General features: G+C 41.7%; 1 protein-coding gene across 3 annotated transcripts in view; it reads left to right on the top strand.

The window, feature by feature from the left end:
* The window catches only part of nr4a3 (nuclear receptor subfamily 4, group A, member 3), a 36,827-nt gene that overhangs the window by 845 nt on the left and 13,470 nt on the right, over positions 1-22,512 (top strand). Inside the window, exons 2-6 of one of the 3 annotated variants that reach the window (XM_064339727.1) lie at positions 1,242-1,293; positions 2,725-2,880; positions 3,944-4,025; positions 9,616-10,484; positions 20,396-20,525. In XM_064339727.1, the coding sequence (XP_064195797.1) occupies positions 3,962-4,025; positions 9,616-10,484; positions 20,396-20,525 (1,063 nt within the window). In that variant the 5' untranslated portion in view covers positions 1,242-1,293; positions 2,725-2,880; positions 3,944-3,961. The remainder of the gene's footprint in view (positions 1-1,241; positions 1,294-2,724; positions 2,881-3,943; positions 4,026-9,615; positions 10,485-20,395; positions 20,526-22,512) is intronic. The other 2 variants (XM_064339720.1, XM_064339733.1) reach the window with 2 other exon arrangements.

Genomic DNA, 22,512 nt, shown 5'->3' on the forward strand with positions numbered 1-22,512 from the left:
TTTGGTTGTTTCGCTTCGTAGGCCTATAGATAGCCTACTTCTACGTTTTAACGGAACGACAGCCTTATACATCCCGTGAAGGATATTGTGTCATTAAGCTATTGACACATCTAGCCTAATCAAAACTCAAGAGTGTTTGTCAATATGTGAATGAGAAATGACAATGAAATTGCTGTTTATTTTTAATACTGTGCTTATAGCGATGATAAGGCAATACAGTGAGATAAGATTAACACTTTTCGAATGTCCGATTTACGCGGTTTCGTTTTGAGGGGTTGTGTGGTTTAATCATAATATTGTTGTCTGGATGATAATTCGTCTGATTATTTGATTGTTATAATAGCCTATAGCCATAGGTCTGCTTGTTGGGTCTGGTGTGATCAGGTTTTTCTCGTGTCGTTACGTTTCCTTTCTATTAGGCTGCTGTTAGGCAACAAGCTACAATCATACACGTGATCGTTTTAACAACAGTTGTGTATAGTAGGCTACTTGCACTTTAAAGTTGCCCTTCAGTGGGTTATACGTGTCCCTAAGCAGTTTCGGGCATGGTCTTGGGTCCTCACTTCCTTTGAATTGAATGAACGACAACGTTGGCTTTCAAACTATAGATTTTGCTACAAAGTCCAACTGAAATAGGCTGCATCTAAGCACACACGAACACACACACGAAATGCATATTGTAACACTTTTTATTTAACCACTTTGACAACCAAGAAAGCTCGCATAAATTCAGTCAATGGGAAAAAAACAAACAAAAAAAAAAGTTCAGCAGGCTATAACAATACCGCCTAATCTTTTAAATGGCGCGTAAGGATTTTATTGGACTTGGTGACCAAATGCTTTTCAAGCGCAAAACTAGCTACTATAAAATATTGTCTAACCTATGTTATTATATAATCATCTAAGTATATTCAATATTGAAAAAGTATATACATACATACATACATACATACATACATACATATGCACTTCTGTCTCAACGTCAGCCTGATTTTTTTTTTTTTTAAAGACAACTCTAGTTTTATTACATAACATATAACTGGTGCTTTCGTTTATATTTTTGTGTTATAACTATATGTGGGCAATATTCTCTACTTCCCAAAGACAGGCTGTGAACTGAGAAGGCAGACAGTAAAAGCACTCTGGCAGACTTGGTTCCTCTACCTAATTTACTGTACTTGTACAAGTTTTTCTGTCCAGCTTTTTATTTTTTTCCTCTCTTTTCTTCGTTTGTTTGCTAGAAAGCCTCTCACTGTCTGGCTTATTGAAGCCGGGGCTACAGCCTCTTACAAGGTGCGTGTTTAAAAGATCATTCACGGTTCTCTAGGTAACCAGTCTACTACCGGTCTGACTTGGGTCTCGTGGGTGGGTCTCTTCCATGATTAAATTCTATTAAACATTCTGAAACATTTGTATGTTCAGAATTAAAACCATAAACATTTAAATGATAATGGAATGATTCAGTTTTATGTCATTGTACCTGTCATTGAATTTGACTGTAAGATTTTACGCTCAGCTGGCCTTCGCTTGTAGCCGAGGCAGCAGTGCAGGTTCCCCGAGACAGGCTATAATCTGGGCAGTACGGAATTGAGAAATGTAGCCTATTGCTCCCTGTCAATAAAAGGCAGGATAAATTAAAATACGATAAATTCAATTTTGCTTAAGCCATAAGTTCTATCCGGTGGTCATCTGAATCTACTTTACGCTGGGAACAGGGACTGTTGCTCGGTGGTTGACGAGGTTGTGTTTTCTGAAAAAATGGTATAGGCTATTGTAGAGAGGGGGCGCTAGACTCTTTTAAATAGCCAGTAGTGATGCGCTTCAATATATTTCACAGTGAAACGCGAAGGACTCGGAAGCTTAATTGTGTGAATATCTCAGGTGAATAATTTTAATGCTCCTCGAATAAATAATTTATTGAGCGTTGGTACACTTCAGTAAGCCGGAGGTTTCTCCAGTTTTCATGTTCAATGAAAACTTTTTTTAAATAGTAGGCCTATTTATGCTGCTTAAATATGTATTCGGATGTATTGTATGGTGCAATTTTTATTCTTTATTTTCTTTATCAAAAGAATTACAACAGAATTGCTTTCTCTTATTTGTTTTTTCATTACTTTTCTAGACATTGTTAGAACTGATATGTGACAGCCTATGGGTTAATATGGACCTCAGCACCTTAGTTGAGATTACTTTTTTTACTCTTTTTAGCATTTTCTAACAATCATTTTTATGTTCTTATCGGCACAGGTTGTTACTTTGTATTTTATATATAGCCTGCTGAGATATAACCTAAATTCTAGGATATGCATGTACAGATTCATCCAATAACCTCCCAAACGAATAAATATGTTTTTACTTAATATAAACGCATTCTTTTTATTGTTATTGAGTATATCGTAATTATAATGATACATTTTATTGCTGTAAATTAGTGATGTTTTTTTTCTCCCGACTATTTCCGGCTCTTATTGCCTTTTAGCCTACGTGCAGTCTCGCCTTCCAATTTGCAAGTTTTGATTTAGAGATAGCCTGGTTTTTATCCTTTATTTTGCCACTTTATGGGGCTGCTCTAAGATTAATAACTATTATTATTATCCATGTTTTTATTATTTATGTTAACTTTTGGCGGAATTTTCAGCAGTCTGAACTGTTTCATTAAATGTTGTCTTTCAAGCGATTTCCTTTGCGTTTTTTAAATTTGCTTTTGTAATGGTCTATTTACAGACCCCGGTTCGGAAGAGCGCCCTCAGCTGAGCTCTGAAACCCGGCTATCGGACAGTTCAACCAGCGCAGCGTCCGCCGAAGCTGCCTCTCACCGCTGCCTTGTTACACCTCCGCAGAGGAAACCAACCACAATTCAGCGAGCAAAATTCCAACCAGGTAAACTGAATCCAGTTGCGCTAACCGCACACGCTGTGTCAATTTAGTGCAAACCCGTGCCATGTACAAGTTGCTCAAAACACCTAAGCATCTAAGTGAATTCAATGTGTTAATATTTTGAGGTAGCCCATGTTGATAATTCAGCGTGTTAATTGGGTGAATGTATGTCCGTTGTTCATTTGTTTCCATGCGTAACTACTATGCTACTTTGTTATAGTCAGTGGCTCTTAGATCTAATTTGGACTACGTTTAGCTAATAAACTTTTTGTTATTTCTGGTGTTTGTTACTCAATATATTGAGGACCGCGAAAAAAACATTGGGTTAATAACGGGTGTAGGCGACGTAGAGAAAGCAAAAGCACTGTCCCTTAGTTTGACATTATTTTGAATCTTTGTGTTAGAGGACATAGACAACATTTAATAAAATACATACACGCAGAACATCAAACATGGAAACGAAGTTTCGTTGTATGTAAAGTATTTGTGCAATATATCTTATAACAATTATACAGAAATATTAAATATTATTTGTTGTGGTAAATGTGACACGTATCTATTATATGAAAACGCAACTGTTAGCGGTCGGCATGTAATATGAAAAATCCCCATTTTATTTAAATTGGTTCGCCTGAAGTACAAGACGTTACCATAGCGTCCATCCGTTTCGTGAGACACCGCAATGGCTTTAGATTCGTGCCCTCCGGTTGAGATATCAGACGTGCGGCCGTAGCGTAGGAGAAGTTTTAACCTAAAAAACATACTGTTATTTTTAGTTTGGCAATGCTAATATACAACCATTTTCCATGGTGTATGTTTCACTTTTTGAAGTAGACGCCATAGTTTATATGTCCTGTTTGTGATCCTTTGTCCAGGATGTATCACTTGTCTTCCAATGGTCTGATCATTTGTTTGTCTGTGCGTGAGTGCGCGCACGTGTGTTTCATGTTTGCGCGCGTCCTTATGAATGCCATGCCCATTTTATACACCTACTTCTTTAATGCCTTAGTTTCCCATTGCCATTAGAATGTTTATTCATTTCTGCAATTCATCTTTTGTTTGTTAGATCTATGGCATTCTGACAATGAGCAAGCGCGCACAATTATTGGAACAGCTGCATTTTATCCACCTAAAATGCACACCTCGAGGTTAGAAACTTGTTTTAAACTCTCAGTTCCATACGCTTTGTCGTTGATCGTTTGAAAAGCTGTGTGTAAAGCATCTTAATTTGGTGTCTGTCCTCTGATAACAGTTGCGTCCTCTATGCACTCTTTTTCATAAATGGGTTAGCCTCTGGCATCCTTCTGTGCCATTTTCGCATTAACAAGAGGGAAACAAACAAATGACAATGCACTATTAATGATAATAAACCTCCGTAATATACGACCTTTCATACAATTCATTCACAGCCTACTACTCACAACCCATTCACAATTTCTTCATGTAAAACATAAAAGACAAAACACCAGAAGTGTCATTCTCGTCACCTTTTTTAACAATTACAAATTAAATAAAAATGTCTTGATTGTTGAATGACTAGATAATCATATACACTTGACCTTTAGGATTGAATGTGTCCATAAATATGCAATCCCAGAAAAATGTGTGTGTGGGTGTATGGGTGTGCTTGTGTGTGTGTGTGTGTGTGTGGGGGTGTGTGTGCAGTTGCCTGTATATCCAGGTTATTGTGCAAGGCTTGAGTGTAAATGGGAAGTCCACCAGAACAGTGGCAAGAGGCAGCAACATATTCAAGGGACGTTGAGATATTTACAGGGACTTTTGCTTGCAGTGTCCTGTTATTTTGGTTTGACCAGATTTAGTCCAAAGTGGTGGGTGTCTGGTTTTATTTTAATGAAGGTTTGTGGAGGTGTCTGATCTTATCTTGCAGATATAAAATCAGTTGCCTGAGAGGTCACTCAGACCAAGTTTTTATGCTACACACACTACTACAGAAACGCCAGGGCAAATGTTTTTGTGAAAGGTACAATATTTCAGATAAGATCCTCAATAACTGGCTGGAAAAGCAGAATACATAAAAATAACAATCTATAAAGCATAATTAGATGGTACAAATCTTTTTTTATATTCAGACGCAGAAGTCTCTCTCTCTCTCTCTTTCTCTCTCTCTCTCTCAGAGAGTGTGTACAGCTCTCCTACATTATAGTAATGTAAATAAGATCTAGGGTTTTTCTTCCTTATCATGGTGCCTGTGGGAGAAGTCTAGAAGTACTGATACATTTTTTCAGTTTCAGGGCAGTGACTGTCAGTGACATCACATAATCTTTGCAGAAAATATAACCTCAAGGCTGTGACAAATACTTTAGAGCATCCTTGAAACAAACCTGGAATACATCAGATGAGAAATGAATTAATTCCCTTTTTTTTCCAAAGCAAAATTTTTTTTTTTTGCTCCATTCAAAAGTTTATGTCAGGGCTTGTCCAGTCACTCCTCCCCAAAAAAGAAAGATGAAAAAAACATGTTGATAACTCACTTAAATGGGTTGTCGACCACGAGGCACAAACCTCAAAAGCGGAAGAAAGTGGCCTTGCTCAGAGTACCCTTCAAAGTCGGGTTGTGAAAGGGCCCGGCTGGGGTGTGTTTCCTTTGTGGGAGGAAGAGCTGGTCAGTTGCACAGGCGCCCACACCACACGGTGATGTCACAGGCTCTCCTTCCTCACCCACCCTTTCCAGTGTGAGTGGGAGAAAGGGAGAGAGCAGGCTTTGCTCTCTGTGATGTATTTCCTGCAAGAAAGTTTGACTCATGAAACGCTCCATTCTTTTGACTATTACATTGGAACATTTGCTGATGACTGTTTGGCGAACGTGCTCTCAGTAGCCCATTTCATTTTTATGCACATGTCTTCAAACATGTAATTATATGACAAAGATGATCATTTTAGAATTTTAATGAACGGTGTAACAGTCTATACATACCCAAGATTTTTTTATTAAAAAACACAAGATTTTTGTGCTCGCTTATAAATTGAACAGTTTAGTTTTTCTCGTCTGCAATTCTCAGTGGTTGCATTGTCTACATTGTCTTTTATTTAGTAAATAACTGAATAACTATTATCATTGATGTATTGTTATTTTTAAGAGGCTTAATGCATACATTGATATGATTATAGGCTTTGGAAGGCTAGTTTATAAGGTATATTGATGATTCTAAATAAATATCACAGAAGAATTATGGTAGTAAAGATTGCATTGCTTCTTCCTATGAACTAAATTCTGTGTTATTTTACAGATTTTTTAATTATTTTATTATTATAAGTTGCCAGAGAACTAACAAAACTGTTTTTTTTTTGTAACAAAGCAAGTTCAATATATAGGTTTTGACACGTTTCGCCATTGTGTGTTAACTACCTTCTGAGATGTATATTAAAAGATATAGTTGACCTTTTCCATTTCCCAAAGGATTATTATTATTGTTGTTGTTGTTGTTGTTACACTATTGGTATTGTGATAGAGGTAATAATGTTTGCTGAAAAGGGGTTAAGTATATATATAAACAGAAACGTTTTATGGATATTAATAATAATTTACAAAGAAGATGTATAATTTCATCTTAATTTAAAGTCCCGCTTATTAGCTACAGATATCGAGAGTGGTAGGGAAGTCTTTTGTTTTCCGAAGAACTTCCTCAGATTGCGCGCGGGTGGCTGTGTGCGTGTGTGCGCGCGAATGTGTGGATATGTGTGCATAGACGGGTCTGTGTACACTGCCGCACCAGTCATCAGAGGGAAAGGATCCGTACATAATTGATAAGTCCCTTGATTTTACTAAACAAATATTACGTACTGGAATATTAGTGATTACGGGGACACCAGACGAAAAACCTGTGTAAACAGCGTCAATGGGACGTTTTCTTTGTTGACAGTTCCCTGGTTGAGCGCAACGAGCAAACACTGAGAATCTCAGTGCGCCGACAGGCACGATTGATTACACAGGCACCCTTTCCTCCCTCCGCGCACAGAGTACACATCTACGTGCTTTATTTTCCCTTTTAAACTAAACAGCCTAAGGTAGAGGGCTGTTACGTAACTTGTCTGATAAGGCAAGCCGTATGATTTTACTCCGATCGGATCCGGCCTCGCAGTAAGATATGCTGTGTTTTCACAGCCTACTCAAGCAGATCAAGTATCAAGAACACGTGAGACAAGTTGTAGTATCTTTTATGCGGAAAACGATTGTATTCGAATGCGCATGATGTAGCCTGATTCATGTCATTGCTTCAGCTGCATTGTAAACACAACTGGTAACGAGTACGGCAACATATAAGCCTGTTATGGGAATATGCGAATCTAAAGATATTGTCCAGGTGTTATTTTTAACATTGTATAAATACTCGTGTAATATATATATATATATTCTGCGAGTAAAAAAAAAAATAATCCTACGAGTATTTATGCAATGTTTAAAATGTAAACATTGTAAACAAGTATTTTAAATAAAAAGCAAAATAACTTATTTCTGAAGAAATTAGGTGGAGGTGCAATTATGAAATAACTGTAGGAAATAGTAAGAGGATAATTAATGGCAGTGATAATAATAATAATAATAATAATAATAATAATAATAATAGTAGTAGTAGTAGTAGTAGTAGTAGTAGTAATAATAATAATAATAATAATAATAATAATAATAATAATAGCTGTGTAATAGTCTTTGCAGGCCAATTGCAGGTGGGTGTGTGGGGTGTTATTGAGGTTAAGTGGTTGGGCTCTGAGCCTGGTGGTCTCCAGAGAAAGAGGGCAGTTTAAGTAATGATGCTCGGTGGGGTTTGGCTCCTGTGCACCACCTGCCCCCCGCACGCGGCCCCCGTTTTCAGCTGTTCCATCACACGGCCCTCCGCATTGTCAGCTCCTCTGGATAGACCTGCAGTCTCTCAGATATAAGCAGGCCTCTCGGATATACTCCATTTTTTTTTGGCTTGGTGGTCCCAGATCAGCTCTGACGTTACATTTTATGAAGTGGCAGACTGTTAGCCAGAGGTATTTCGCTCAGCCCCTTTGTTTTGTTACGTGTTTTTATTTTTTGTAATGCAAGGCCCAAGTTGCCACTGAGATTGACGAGGTAGTTCAGACCTGACAGCATGGCTGACCAATGAGAGGGACAGACACACCCTGGCACATCTCTGGCTGTCCCATGGTGCTGCCACTAAAGATCTTAAAGATCTCTGTCCAGTTTTTTTGAGGCATTTTTCTGCGAATCGATTGGCTGAATCGATTGCAGATGCGGATGTGTGACGCCTCCCGTTTCGGGCGAGATGGCTGAGTTGACGTCAGGGAGGCTGCTGTAGGTGGAGGTCGTGTGTGTGTGTGTGTGTGTGTGTGTGTGTGTGTGCGTGTTTGTGCGCTTCACACCCCCGGATGATTTAGAGGACAGGTTTAGCCCTCCCACTGCACTACAGGGGTGCGAAAGAGGCACAGTGATGGTTATTAAAATTTAATGAGTGCATAGAACAAACAGGGACTTATCTGTCCACAGGTGAGGCTCTTTTGCCTGCTTTATGATGTCAGAAGATAGCCACGGGAGGCAAAGGGGACACTGCACTGTGGATTTAACATCTTTATGTGAAATTTTGTGGCAAAGTGCAATCTTTAATTATTAGGTTTGAAACAAAGAATATAAGAACCGGTTAATGTTTTTCTTTTGTTTTATACACTTATAATTATAGAAATCTTAGGAATGAAAAAGTTAACTAGTCATAAAAATGTACTTTGTATGATTTTTATGACTGGTTAATCATTTGATAATTTTCAAAGCTCACAAGCTTTTTTACATACATATTACCTCTTGATATGTTTTAGTTTTTGCTGTCAAAATTGCACTTTGTCTCAAAGCTCTTATTTGTTTTTGAAAGGGTGTATGTTGCTTGCATGGCTGGTACTCTACTCCGGTGGGTGGAGGCCCACAGCCGTCTTTCAGCTCTCCTCCAACCTGTCATTCACTCTGCTACCTCAGCTTCACTCTCAATGTAATGTCACTCAATCACTAACACATGTCTTTCAAGAGGGGGGTGGTTACTTTTCTTACCAAGCACTAACACAATGAAGGATATTCAAATGCTTTAACGTGGATAGAAACATTTCGTGTATTTTCGTGTGGTTTGTGGTTCACGATTAAAGCCTGATTCAATCTGACAGCAAAGTGGTTTGTCCTGAACTCTGAGCAGCATGCTTGACTGTTTGTTTTCACTTGCTGGAGAAATGAAGTGAGTTCTGCAGTCTCTGAAATTAATTGAAAAATCGTGTAATACGTAAAAACGTATCGCGCGCTGAACGCTCGGTGCTGTCATTCAAAAGACAAACTGCCTTGTGGTCAGACTGAATGAGAAGGCCGAACTCCTGTGGGAATGCACTGGGGGACTTGCTTGGTTCATGGTGGCCCTTCATTAAAATCAGTATTATATACTCCAGATAGGAGTGTTTGCATTGATGCTCTCTCTTTCTCTCTTATATAGTGTTGTATAGCTGTGTGTACACATCTGTGAAGATGATCTTGTTATCTTGACTGACTGAATGAACATGACTGCTGTTGAAATGAGGATGTTTTTAAATTAAATTCTCTCTCTCTATTTTGCTCTCTATCTTTGCTCTTTTTTTCTGTCTTTATCCCTCTCTATTTCTTATTCACTGACTCACTCACTCTCCCTCTCTTTCTCCCCTCACTCTCTCTCCTGTTATCTTCCTCCCTCTCTCGCTCTGTTTCTGCCTGTGGGGCGGCCGTTGCAGACATGCCCTGCGTACAGGCCCAGTATGGCCCGTCCCCGCCCGGCTCCAGCTACAGCACCCAGACCTTCACGTACCCTGGGGAGTACAGCTCTGACATCATGAACCCAGACTACACCAAGCTGGGCATGGAGCTTGGGAGCGGGGAGATCTCGGCGGCCGCGGCCACCACCTCCCTGCCCAGCTTCAACGTCTTCGTGGAGGGCAGCTACGAGCCCAAGTCCTCCTGCCTGTACCAGGTGCCCCACCACAGGCCGCTGATCAAGAAGGAGGAGGAGCCCTACCCCCCGCCCCCGCAGCTGCCCCTGGCGCAGTCCGAGGACACCATGCCCAGCACCTCCATGTACTTTAAGCAGTCCCCGCCCTCCACCCCCACCACCCCGGGCCTGCCGGGCCAGCCGGGGGCCTCCTTCCTCTGGGACGACCCGCACAACCTGCCCCCCGTCCCGCAGACCTGCATGGGCTCCAGCCCGCTGATGGAGTCGGGGCCGCTCAAGTCCCCCCGGTTCCCCCACTTCTTCGACCAGTCCCCCCCGCACGGCGGCTACGAGGCGGGCCTGGGACTGCCGCTGCGGGCGGAGCGCTCGCCTTCCTCCTCCTCCTCCTCCTCCACCGCCGCCTCGTCCTCCTCCATCCAGCACCCTGGCCTGGAAGCCCACATGTACCCACTGCACATGGGCAAGGCGGGGGGCCTGCACTTCCGCCCGCTCGGGATGGGGCCCTGCCCGCCCCTGCTGGGGGGGGAGAGCGGGCTGCCGTCCCCGCCCGGCCGCTCCACCTCAGGGGAGGGCACCTGCGCCGTGTGTGGCGACAACGCCGCCTGCCAGCACTACGGCGTCCGCACCTGTGAGGGCTGCAAAGGCTTCTTCAAGGTAACTCCCCCCGCTCTGCTTTTAACCTCCTCTCACTCCTGGTCTGGGGTCTCCTTCCCCTCTCACTCCTGGTCTGGGGTCTCCTTCCCCTCTCACTCCTGGTCTGGGGTCTCCTTCCCCTCTCACTCCTGGTCTGGTCCTTCCCCTGGCTTCAGATCGCCAAGCTGAGTAACTCTTAGTGCAGTTCCTTTTGGAGGGGATTTCTGTCTAGATCAGTTTAATGGTTTAATGTTGTTTGGATGGTCAGTTCAGTCATGATAGTTCAGGCATGTTATAATATTATTAATACATTTCAAGACGTTAATGGTGTTACAGACATATAATTCTTGATGCCCCTGATAAAGCTAGCGCAGCATTGTTTTTGTACGGCTCGTAATTTCCATTAATGTCCAGCTCAGAGTGAATTGCGGGCGATAGCACTGTTTGTGAAAAAGCTATAGCGTCCCTTGTGCAGTCTGTTGTTTTCGAGAGAGCACTGTACTGTAGGCTGGCTGGCGTGGCCGCTGTAGCGGCTGCAGTGGTTTGCATGCTGGTCTGAACTGTCTTGTGTGCCGTTCCCATGGTGTGCGTCGGGGTTGATTGAACGCTCCCTCCCCACTGAAGCACAGCTGTGGAGGGGGCTGTGCGTCGCGCTCGCGCTCCCAGCTTTGTGCTGCTGGAGTGGGTGTGGAACCAAGGCCGGGCGGCTAGCTGTAGCAACGGCGGCGTGACTGAACAGCCACAATGCTGGCGAGGGTATTTCTTTAGAGTGGCTGTTGTCCTGCAAGTGGGCGCTGTGAAAGCCCAGATTCTCTCTCTTCTCTCACCCTCGCTCTCTCTGTCTCTCTCTCTCTTTCTTTCTCACTGTCCATTTCTCTCTCTCTTACGGGGAGACTCATCAAGTGTTCTCACAAATTATCTGAGCTGCCGTTCTGGGCCCTGGCGATGCCCGGTTGCCACGGCACTTCTGAGGGTCGTCTCCCTCGGAAACCAGCTGGAGAGAACCAGCACTACAGCGCCGTTGAGGAAAAAAAGGATTAAAAAATGGCGCTCCGTTTGCAGAACCCCTGATTTTTGCGATTTGGCCGGACGAAGGATTTAGCAGTGCGCTGTCGAGAGAGGATTCTTTTACTCACGGTGGATGTGACTCACAGGCGTGCTTTTGGGGCGAACCAAATTGGCAGCAAAAGTGAGGATTTTTTTTACAACCTTATTCTTTAAGATAACCAGTGCTTGGTTACCAAATGAAAAAAAATGTGCTTTGTGAAATACAGCCCTTTATTCCGAATAGTAGGGATTCCTTTGAAAAGATTGACCTGTGACCCACCCACATTATCTGGCTGTCAGCTCCCAGTCCAGTTTGAGCAATTGATGACACTGTTTCAGTTCTCTCAGGATAGGGGCTTTGGGGTTTTGCTATTTTAACTGCATAACACAAACAACCCTGTAAATAAGTAATATTTGTAAATAGAAAATATTTTTGGATCTTTACAACTCCAAATGAGCTTTTCTCTAAAAAAATCTCAATACAGCACATGTATTATTTTACATCTAATATCAGATTCACACAACACAGTTTCACAACATAGTTATCAAATTCACAGCGTTTGAATGTCCAATAATTTTTTAACAGCAGTGGGATTTATGAGGCATATTTCTGCCTTATGTAGGCTGAAACAGAGAGTAATGATTTTAGTCATAAAGCTGTAGTCACTTCCTGTTTGTTTGTACAGATTAAATAAAACATGACTAAATTATATACAGTGGATGAAATTACGACTGCGTGTTTTTGAAACAGATGAATATTGATGTAGCAGTTTCTCTGGAACTCCGTTGGAAGTCATTTTAAATGCTCAGTGCTAAAATTTCACCTCTAAAAAAAAACAAATGATACATAAAATACAAAAATAAATGTCCACACATAAATTGCAGCACACTAAAAGCAATAAGCATAACCCCACAGGATTTACGTCTGAAATAGTGCACAGGCACGGTTGTTCATTCATTCCCCCATTCATTCTGTACTACCTAATTTGCTTAAGACATTTTGTGCATGATTAAAGATAAAAAAACACACACACACACACATATATATATATATATATATACACACACACACAAAGAAATAAAGAAAGGAAGAGAGAGTGGCAGCAAAAAAAGATAATTGAATAGCGCCTGTGGTCTAGAGAAATAAATTAGCCCTCTTTTCAATTAGTTTCACAATTTGTTTTTATTTAGTAATTAATAAAAGCGGGGGGACTGGTGGGCCTGCGGCCTTTGTGTCCATTACTGTAATCCTCTGTGCCGAGGTGCCGCCCGTCAGCACTGGAAGCATCTGCCAGCCTTCCCTTCCCCGAGCGGAGCCGGAATTACACACTGGGCCATCTCCCCAGCAGCCTCACCTCAGACCTGTGCTACCAAACCGACAGGGCCCCACCCACTCCACACGCATTTACACCGTCAGCTACGAACAACCGCCCGCGTATCTGTCCACTTCACAGGGCATTGCGCGAACATGTTAAATGATGCAGTAAAAACTCATTAGTGTGCAATGTATGTGCGTACCACTACATGGCACCAGTATTTTTGGTTATTTCGCATAAATATATTGTTCATGCAAAAATTGTGAAAAGTAGACATTTTATTTTCCAAGTGGACTTTTTTCACATTATCGTGTTTTCTAAATGGTTTCTTTGAAATTTAAATAACAATAACAATAATAATAATGTTAAATATTTTAATTTAATAGAATGTTATTATTATTATTATTATTATTATTATTATTAGTCATTTTACTAATTTCTGATAAAATAATTAGCAAAGAAAAACCTCTTTTTAAAAACTCCATTTTTAAATTTGTGAGTACTTGTTTCAAGTGTAAGACATTTTGCAGAAAGGAAAGCGTAGAGTGCAGAGGAACTTCTAATCTTCTAATCTTAACTTAACTATCCTGCAGTCTGTGAATAATGATCTGTAACAATACCTTGTTTACTGCGCGCAACCGCCATCACAGGAACTCTTTCATAAGCAGGGGACTCATATCCACAGTAACTACTGAGACTATTTTTGTCATGACACAAAAAAAGCATTATTGGAGCCCAGCATTTTTCTCAGAGTGAATTAAGCTATCATGTAAGTTTGTTGCTTTGACATAAGCGCTCAAAAGGCATGCTTTGTAATAATAAAAAAATCAATTTGCAAAAAATATGTGTTAGTATAGTATAAAATAGTATAACTGAACCTTTGACAGAAAGAGCCAATTATCCTTTTGTACTTTTGTCAACATTTCTATGTTTTCTTTCATGCAAGTCTTGTGTGCTCTGCTTCCTTCTTTCACAAGTGTGGGATTGCACATTGCACCGCTGACTATATAGGCATGAATATGTCAAGGGTGATCTACTGCTTTTGTGCTTCCAACCGTGAAAGGGGGCTCGGTGTAAAACTGACAGAGACACAGAAGCCAAACAAAGCTAAACATATGAATAACATTTAAGGATAATCTTCCAAATTAATACCCGAGATAAATTAAATAAAACATGACAAACAAGTTAATTAAATGGAGATGGGCAAATTAAGGCAATACAGATCAAGTCGGCAGTATACACCTAATATTAACCCTCAACGTGCTCGGTCAGCCAATTAAAACTGACCCACTTCCTTCTTCTGAGAAAATAAAATTAATAAAAGTGCCCGAGCACTTTTAATTAGAAGGAGGCCGTCGGTGACTGCCAGTCATGCTGCCTGCGGAGAGCTGGCCGTCTGATAGCCGCTGATTAGGGGAGGAGTGGAGGAGGGGAAGAGTGGGGGTCCCCGAAGGCTTTTCATTTAAGCCCGGCTATTAGCACATGTTACATGTCATGAATCTGCTTCGGCTTGCCTCCGCTGGCTCCCGGGAGCACTGCGGGCGCGGGCTGGAGTCTGTGCATGCTGCACGTGTGTGTGTGTGTGTGGGGGGGGGGGGTGTGTGTGTGTGTGGAGGAAGGGGGAGTGTGTGTGTGTGTGTGTGAGGGAGGGGGGAGTGTGTGTGTGTGTGTGTGTGTGTGTGTGCGTGTGAGGAGAGGTGTGCGGTGGGTGTGGGGTATGTGTGTGTGTGTGTGTGTGTGCGCGTGTGTGTGTGTGAGGAGTGGTGTATGGTGTGTGGGGTGTGTGTGTGTGAGGAGGGGTGTGTGTGTGTGTGTGGTGTGTGTGTGTGTGTGTGAGGGGTATGTGTGTGTATGTGTGTGTGCATGTGTGGAGGGGGTGTGTGTGTGAGGGCTGTGGTGGGAGAGGGAGGGGGGTAACAAGGGCTGAAATGAACCAGATGTCGGTCAATTGCTGTGCTCCAGCATTTTTGCAAAAATGCAAGTGGACAGGGGACCTTGCCAGCTTTCTTGTCCTTTTACGGCTATCTGTAAACTTGATTGACAAGGCAGCTCTAATCAAACTTTGTGCATGGCTGCAAAGCGTTGGCCGTGGTTTAATTGAGATTATGCTCACTTTGGGGATAGTTCACCTTCCTCCCTTCCTGCAGGGAGGATGGCTATGGGTCTCATGGCAAACAGCCACAGTCATGGCGCTCCAAACATCTGTATCGACTGACTTGAAATTCAGGTTAGGCTTGATGGGGTACAGTTGGGATACAGAGCATGCGGATCAGTTGGATTCCTACTTTTGTGCTGTCTCAGGACATGCAGGAGCCTGTCTGTTCCTCTCCTTTTTCCCCTACTGCTGTCCTTCTCATAAAAACAATGAAGCAACAGGAAAAGTTCATGCGGGTGCGGGGCTAAAACATTGCACAGAAGCATACATAATGTATATGCGAGGCAGCGATCACTGATCACCGTCAGGCAGAAAATAGTGATGGTCTACTTATGAATCCCACCTGTGCACCTTTTTTTATGTCTTAATTTATGTGTTTTTTTAATGTCTGCATTTACATGGCAAATGCCCTTATCAAGCATGACATAGACTCCAGCACAGGGCAAAAGTGAGTGTAGTATATGCAAGTATAATGAGTATAGTATATGCAAGTATAATGAGTATAGTATATGCAAGTATAATGAGTATAGTATATGCAAGTATAATGAGTATAGTATATGCAAGGATAATGAGTATAGTATATGCAAGTATAATGAGTATAGTATATGCAAGTATAATGAGTATAGTATATGCAAGTATAATGAGTATAGTATATGCAACTACCTACTAAACGCTAACGACAGCCTGTCAAGTCCTGATACATCAACCATATCATACATGAATCATATTTTAGTACAACTTAAGAAAGACATATGCTGAACATTTTTGTTCAACCTGCAGATTAGGGCACACGGCAGCTGTATGAACTCAGCTGAGTGCATTTTGGAGAGGCGACTGAGGAGCGATGTATGGAATCAGACTTTATTTTAATCCCAGAGGGCAACTGATGTGCAGAATCAAGATTAAACACAATACAAAAAAAGAATCACATGACAAAATAGAACACACAGAAAACACACCGTTACCTGATATAAAGTGCTCAGTGCCTGAGAGGATTTTTTTTTTTTTTTAATTTGTTGAGTAAACTGATGGTTTAGGGAACAAAATAATATTTGTATCTGTCAGACAATCTTTAGTAGCTTAAAGCATTGACCTAAGCCTAAGGGTAGAGGAAGAGATTCAGAGTGCAGTGGAAGGTCGCAGTCTTAAAAGGATATGTAAGGGGCCTCTGTAAAAAAATAAAAAAAATGAAAAGGAGAAAGGGGAACTGTGCAGGTGCAACAACTGCCACGCTTCCTGTTAGGTGTCAGAGTGACATCTGTCAGTCACGGCGCGGCGCGGGGACGGTGTAAATGTAAATTCTCCCCCTGCCATCTCTCTGTCCTCCGGAGCTCACCGCACAGCAGCAGGCTGTGGAGGGGAGACAGGAGACGTGCGAACCGCTGTGCTGCGTGTCACAGGGGCCGTCGCTGTCGAACCGCGGAAACGCGCGCGGAGGCCACGCAGGCTCTGCCCGTCAGCAGTCACAGAGTATGGATTTGTGCTTCCCGTGTGGGATGCTGGTAACATGGCAGGAATTAAACCAATTATTCCATTGTTCATGCGTTTCAGCCGCGAGATCGCTAACTGATTACTGGAATCAGTGGGCATATATTTGTGGACAAACAAAAGATGACGATAAATCCAGTATTTTATGCATTGTCTTTAAGATTCATGAAAGGGAGCATTAAGAACCCAGTGTGAAGAGGACAGATAATTCATTGATATTCAATTCTCAGCCTGAATGTGCGAGCGAAAAGAAATAGAACTGGAGACATAGTGCTTGGGAAGTGGGTTTGGCTATGTGGTTTGCATTTTGTGAACCACAGAACATTTGAATGCCAGTTTAATGGATAGAGTATACAGTTGTTCTGGCATTGATTGTCTGGTCTAGCCTCTGTTAACCGAGGACCATTAACCGAGTCTGGTCAGTTTCAGTTTTGCATTTAAATGATCTGAAAAAATGCCTTAAGTTAATTACCAGTATATATCAGAGACCTGCAAAATGCCGCCTGTGATGAGAGAGAGTGGTGCTTTTTCCCCAAAAATGCTATTGTTGCAGTGAAGGTGCTTTATTTAAATGTGCATGGCATTGAGCTTCAAGCTTTGTTTTAACTAGGCTTGAATGGCTAATTATGAAGCGTATTATGAGATGAAATGCTGAATAAAGATCTTTCTTAATAAAGGTACTTTTATGCTGTAGTACCATTATGTTCATAAAGATACCTTAAAGTTTTATGAATCGCAGTCAGAACAAAGCCTGCCCAGTATGCCAGTTGTGCACTCCAGTAAAACAACCTATATTAGGAGAAATATGGGTAGAGTTCTCTAGCTTTGTCCTGTATGTACACAGCAAAATGCTCTTGTTTGCTAAAGAAAAGGCTTTGAAGATACATATGTGCTGAACTTCCACACTCTTCAAATTAATTATTCTGTTTGAGAACAACAGATTGTTCCCACAGAATAACTACCAATCATACAGGCATGAGTGCAAATGCTGTCACTCTCAGAATTCATTTTTGACTTTTCGTTTACCTGGAGGTTAAGGTGAGGATCTCCCATTTATGTGCAACTGTGGCTGCTCATTCTCACTGGAGCATTTAAGAGCATTAGGATTGCACAGGTGTATGAATACGAATCTCCTACTACCTGAATCTAAGAGCAAGCTCAGTGGATCAGCAGGTCTGATCACCAGATATGAGCTCTGTGCTTTGCGTATGGCTATTGGGCGATAGATATGACTGCACTATAACTTAGGTCCTCTGACAGCCAGCTGTCCCGTTCTAATTTTGGGGAGACTTCCGTGACAGAGGGGTCAGAGTGTGGCTGGACATGGAAGTGCCAATGTGCTTCTTACCCCAAGGTGAGTTTGCCAAGAAGGAGAGCATGTTATTTGTGGGGCATTTCTGACCGCTCCTTGGCCCCTAGACTGGTACAGACTGTGCGACCATGGGGTGAGACCACGTGGTGCTCACTCTGCAGCTACGTAGACCAATGAAGTTACAGGGTCGATGGCTGATGTGAACACTAGCTGTCCCTGGGAAGGACACTTTTTAACCTGTGCCTCCATGTGGCTGTCAGTCGTTAGAGTTAGCGTTGTGTCATCCCCTGTGGGTGGGCAGCATTTGGCCTGCTACGTGAATTGCCTAACTTGTGGTCTACCCAATCTGGGGAGAAGATGTACCCCTTAACAAAGCAGGCCAATGGAGCTAGTACATGGATCCATGAGGCTGGGCCTTTGGCACAGATTTGACCATAGGAGGTAGAAAGGTGCATGGGGTCCCTAGCAAACTCATCGTTTTGTTCATAGCTATGAGGACGACCCCATGAATTCACCACAGCATAAGCCTACGGGAGATTGTGTCAGCCAGTTACTGCAACTGGCAGTGCTTCATTTTCACCAATGTGGAAATTATTTTCAGTATTTGTGCAAGATAAAAAGTTGATTGTTCATGAGAAATTGGCCAAGGCCTACCAGAGATGTAGCCAAAGGAAGGTTTGGGGTGGGGGGTGAAGAGGATTAATCATTCACACCCCCTTCACATACACACACACACACACACACACAAACACAAAATAAATTCCTAGCTATGCCACTGAGCTAGGAATTTATTTTGTGGCTGTTTTTATAATGTAAATTTTCGCTGAAGTGCTCTATGTTCATATTCAGATTTGTTTTGAGCAGCATTTCTAATTGTAATTGGTGTTATTTAAGACTGAAAAGTGAGAGTAACTTTAAAAAATAAGCTCATTTAGAGAGGGTTTTTTGGGGGATTTCGTGTTGTTCCGGTTTCAAATTGTTGAATGTGCTTCAAATGCGCTTTAATGTAAGACCACATTAGTAGATGCATTTAATTCACAAACTTGTAATTATCACTTCACATTTTAATAAAAAAATACACTTGTTGAAAAATATGTTAACCATTATTTTACATATATTTAAAGTAATGTTAATGTTAATGCAATTTAGAATTGATGTATATAATCAGTTCACTTATTTAGAAAGAAAAGAAGATGCATATATGATTGACACTGGTCAATCATAGAAATAATGTTGTTTAAAAACTATGCATGGTTCGAATATAAAACAATGGATAAAGAATGCCAAATTAATGGGAAAAGCCTCTAATACAATTTCCAGATATTCTGTCGGGCAGTACAGGGCATTCACTAATGCATTTGTGCGAAAGGAGAAAAACCTAAAGCTCATGCGATAGCAACAATTTTGTGCATACGGGAACCTGTCATTTAGAATTTACCTTTATTATTTTGAAATGTTGCTTTATACCCTTTTCGAGGAAGGGAAACATAAAATAAATTGCTTGGTTATTAGTCTCCTATGGGAATGGACACGTGTGCCGTGCCTGTTCTTAATTGGTTTTATTTGTTTTATGTGCATTAGGGGCATTTACACGATATTCGCACACTTGACACGGAGGACGCGCTAGGCCGAGCGGAAATGCTGAGTGCCCTCACTGATCTCTATACCAAGTTCATTGCTCTATACAGATTGCTATGGTTAGGTGAATTTGGACTTGACCTTCGTAACCCCGACAATTTCCGTTCATTTATAGGAATGAATTTCCTTTGAAACCATTAGGCTACGCTAAACTGGGCACAAGGGCCTTCTTTCTGGATCGTTCACCCTAAATGCGTGCAACAGTAATCACATTTAATTTTTATTCATGTTTTGAATTTTGCTGATACTAGAATAACTAATATTAAATTAAAATAAACCATTTTAATGTTTCGAATGCATTTTCCAGATCAAATGAAAATATAATTGTAAGGTCAAATATTAACAAAACTCACTGTAAGTGCGACAAATTGTGTATCATTTATGAATATCTTGCAAAAATACATATCTTTTTTCTCGTAGTAGGCTACCGGCGTGAATGCTGCGTCCTTCGCTAAGTTCCCCGTATTCGCGCGAAGCAGGCTACTCAATTACTTATTGTCATATTTTTCTCCTTGAAACAGTAGTGACGACGGAAATTCGCCCAGAACGTTTTGATTTCATTTTAATAAGGTCAGTAATAATCGCGGGGAGCCAGCCGAGGAGAAAACAGTACCCAGAAGGGCTATTCAGAGGCGCGATCCACAAAACCCCGGAGGAGCTACGAGATGACCCTGGAGTTTCACAAACAATTTTATCACGCCGAGCTGCCTGTCTCGCGGGACCAGCTTCAGCACGCTTGGCGCTCATCCTTATTGTCAGCGGCAATCGCTAATAAAATTGTCCCTCCTGCAGGCCAGCATGTTATGAAATTAATTTTATCTAATTATACTGATGGCACCGTAGCCTTTCACATTATAATTAAAATTTGACCTGCAAGCTTCGTTTTTAATTATTTGCAGGAGGCAAAATCTAATAAAATCAAATAAATAAAGTGTTTGGTTTGCTTATTGTTTCCTCTGCTTCATTGTCTCTGCAGAGAACAGTACAGAAGAATGCCAAGTACGTCTGTTTGGCCAGTAAAAATTGCCCTGTGGACAAGAGAAGACGGAACCGCTGCCAGTACTGTCGTTTCCAGAAGTGTCTGAGTGTGGGCATGGTAAAGGAAGGTAAGCCGCAAACAAACTCACACATACGAGTGAGAATGCCAGCAACGCTTTCCGGACACCTCACATTGTTAAAACAAATTTGCACTCCGGGGTGTGATGTCCGTATTTTATTTTCCTCATTTCCAGCCTATCATGGGAAACCTTTGCATGTGACCTCTCCCTGCACCCTCATTTAGAGACGAGGGGAGGGAGAAACAACCTTAATATAGGCCAGCTTTCTAAGAGCCTGTGAAATACAAGCTAATGATCCCCCCACCCCTCCTCCTTCCTCCTCCAATACTGACAGTCTTGCTACCATTAAGCTGCACTTGGAGAGATGTGGCTAAAATCAAGGTTCCTCCATTACCACGCTCTTAAACTACAGCAACCAGCACTTCCTGTGTGTTATAATCAGGCCCTCCAAAGAACTAATCATTGGTGGCGGTGCTGTTAATGACTCAACCTATTATTTTGTCACAGGCTGCAGAGCCGGACCGGTGGTGTGTTATTTGCTGGATGGTTATGCTCTGTGATGGCTTGAGACTGTATCGGTGGTGGCTTCTCAGTGGACAGTGCGCTCCACGCCTGTCAGGAACCATAGTTTAAGGCTACAGCAGTCAATATAAATCTCGTCAAGGATTTTCAATAATCCTGCTCTTGCCCTGTTTGCTGGAACCTGCATAAAGGGCCCTGCTGGTGGTGGGACAGTGTCTATTCAGCTTAGTCGAACACTGCTTTAATATATTACGTTTGCTTTCCTTTATATATCTAAACACTATTGATGTCATATTTTGTTGGGAGAAAATGCCTTAATTTATCAGAAAAAGAATTTCCCCTCACATCAATTAGCTCTCAAATTGGTTGTCCCGTATCCCTCTTACAAATACTGGGATAGCACTGAAGTGCCCTCTACTGGCCAGGAACAGTTGGAGTGCTTTTTCCCGATCACAGCGTCTGTACTACAAGTGCAAACACACCGTGCGTTTCTTTAGCTTAGCTGGGATGCCACTGGTTTTTTCATTTTTGTAAGTACCGATGGATCCCTGGACGGAGTAGGATGTATCAGACGCACGGCCGCCTCTACAGTTTTGGTGGCCCTAGAGAAGAATGTTGTTGTGGCTCCAAAGTGCTCAAGCGTAAATCACGCTCACCACTTACACTTGAGTTGTGTGGCCTCTATACCTGCCGCCTGCCCTGATCAGACACCACGGACTACTGTCTCATCACTTACACCCACGAACAGATTCATCCAAATTTGAAAGCAAAAAAAGTTTTTTGTTTTTTTTTAAAAAGGTTGCGGTTATATAGGTGCTGGGCAGCAGTGATGAGCAGTGGTGTTATTACCAGCTTGCTGGGTTTTTTAGAACATATTTAAATATGCAAATACATTACTGGGGCTTCTACATGAACTGCTTTTTTTAAAGTGTGAACTGTTATTTTCATTGAAAAGTGCGTGTCATGAACACTTTGATGTAATAACCCATTGTCCCGTAAGCTTCTGCTGCTAATTTATCATTGATGACGGATTCATCATGGCTTGATATTTCAGCAGAAAATACAAGCTGCTCTTTGAAACATCTCCTCAATTTGTCATTTTTAAAGGATTTTAAAAATGCATATGAAAAACAGCCAAACGGTCCATACACACAACAAAAGTTTTTTTTTTTTTTAATCATAGAAAGTCATATTGAGTCAATACGGTCCGTCATATTGAAAACCCATCACCCGTGTACTCAGACAACAGCTGTGAATGCACATGGGAGGCTGCACGAAGTACAAAGTATTCTTATGAGTTGGCGCTTCTTGTTTTTTGCATTGTGTGTGTGTGTGTTTGTGTGTATTTTAATTTTGAATCACACCATAGAAACTTAGCATGATTTAAAAAGCTGCCTTCAAAGCAACTGGTCTCTGTGATAATTGTTCCTTCTTGTGCGTCACAATCCCGGCCAACGTGAGGTGGCTGAAGTGTCTGTCACAGCATGAGGGAGAGATTCTGCTCTGGCAGCCC

The sequence above is a fragment of the Anguilla rostrata genome, chromosome 1 (genome assembly GCF_018555375.3).
Source record: "Anguilla rostrata isolate EN2019 chromosome 1, ASM1855537v3, whole genome shotgun sequence".
Taxonomy (NCBI): Eukaryota; Metazoa; Chordata; class Actinopteri; order Anguilliformes; family Anguillidae; genus Anguilla; species Anguilla rostrata.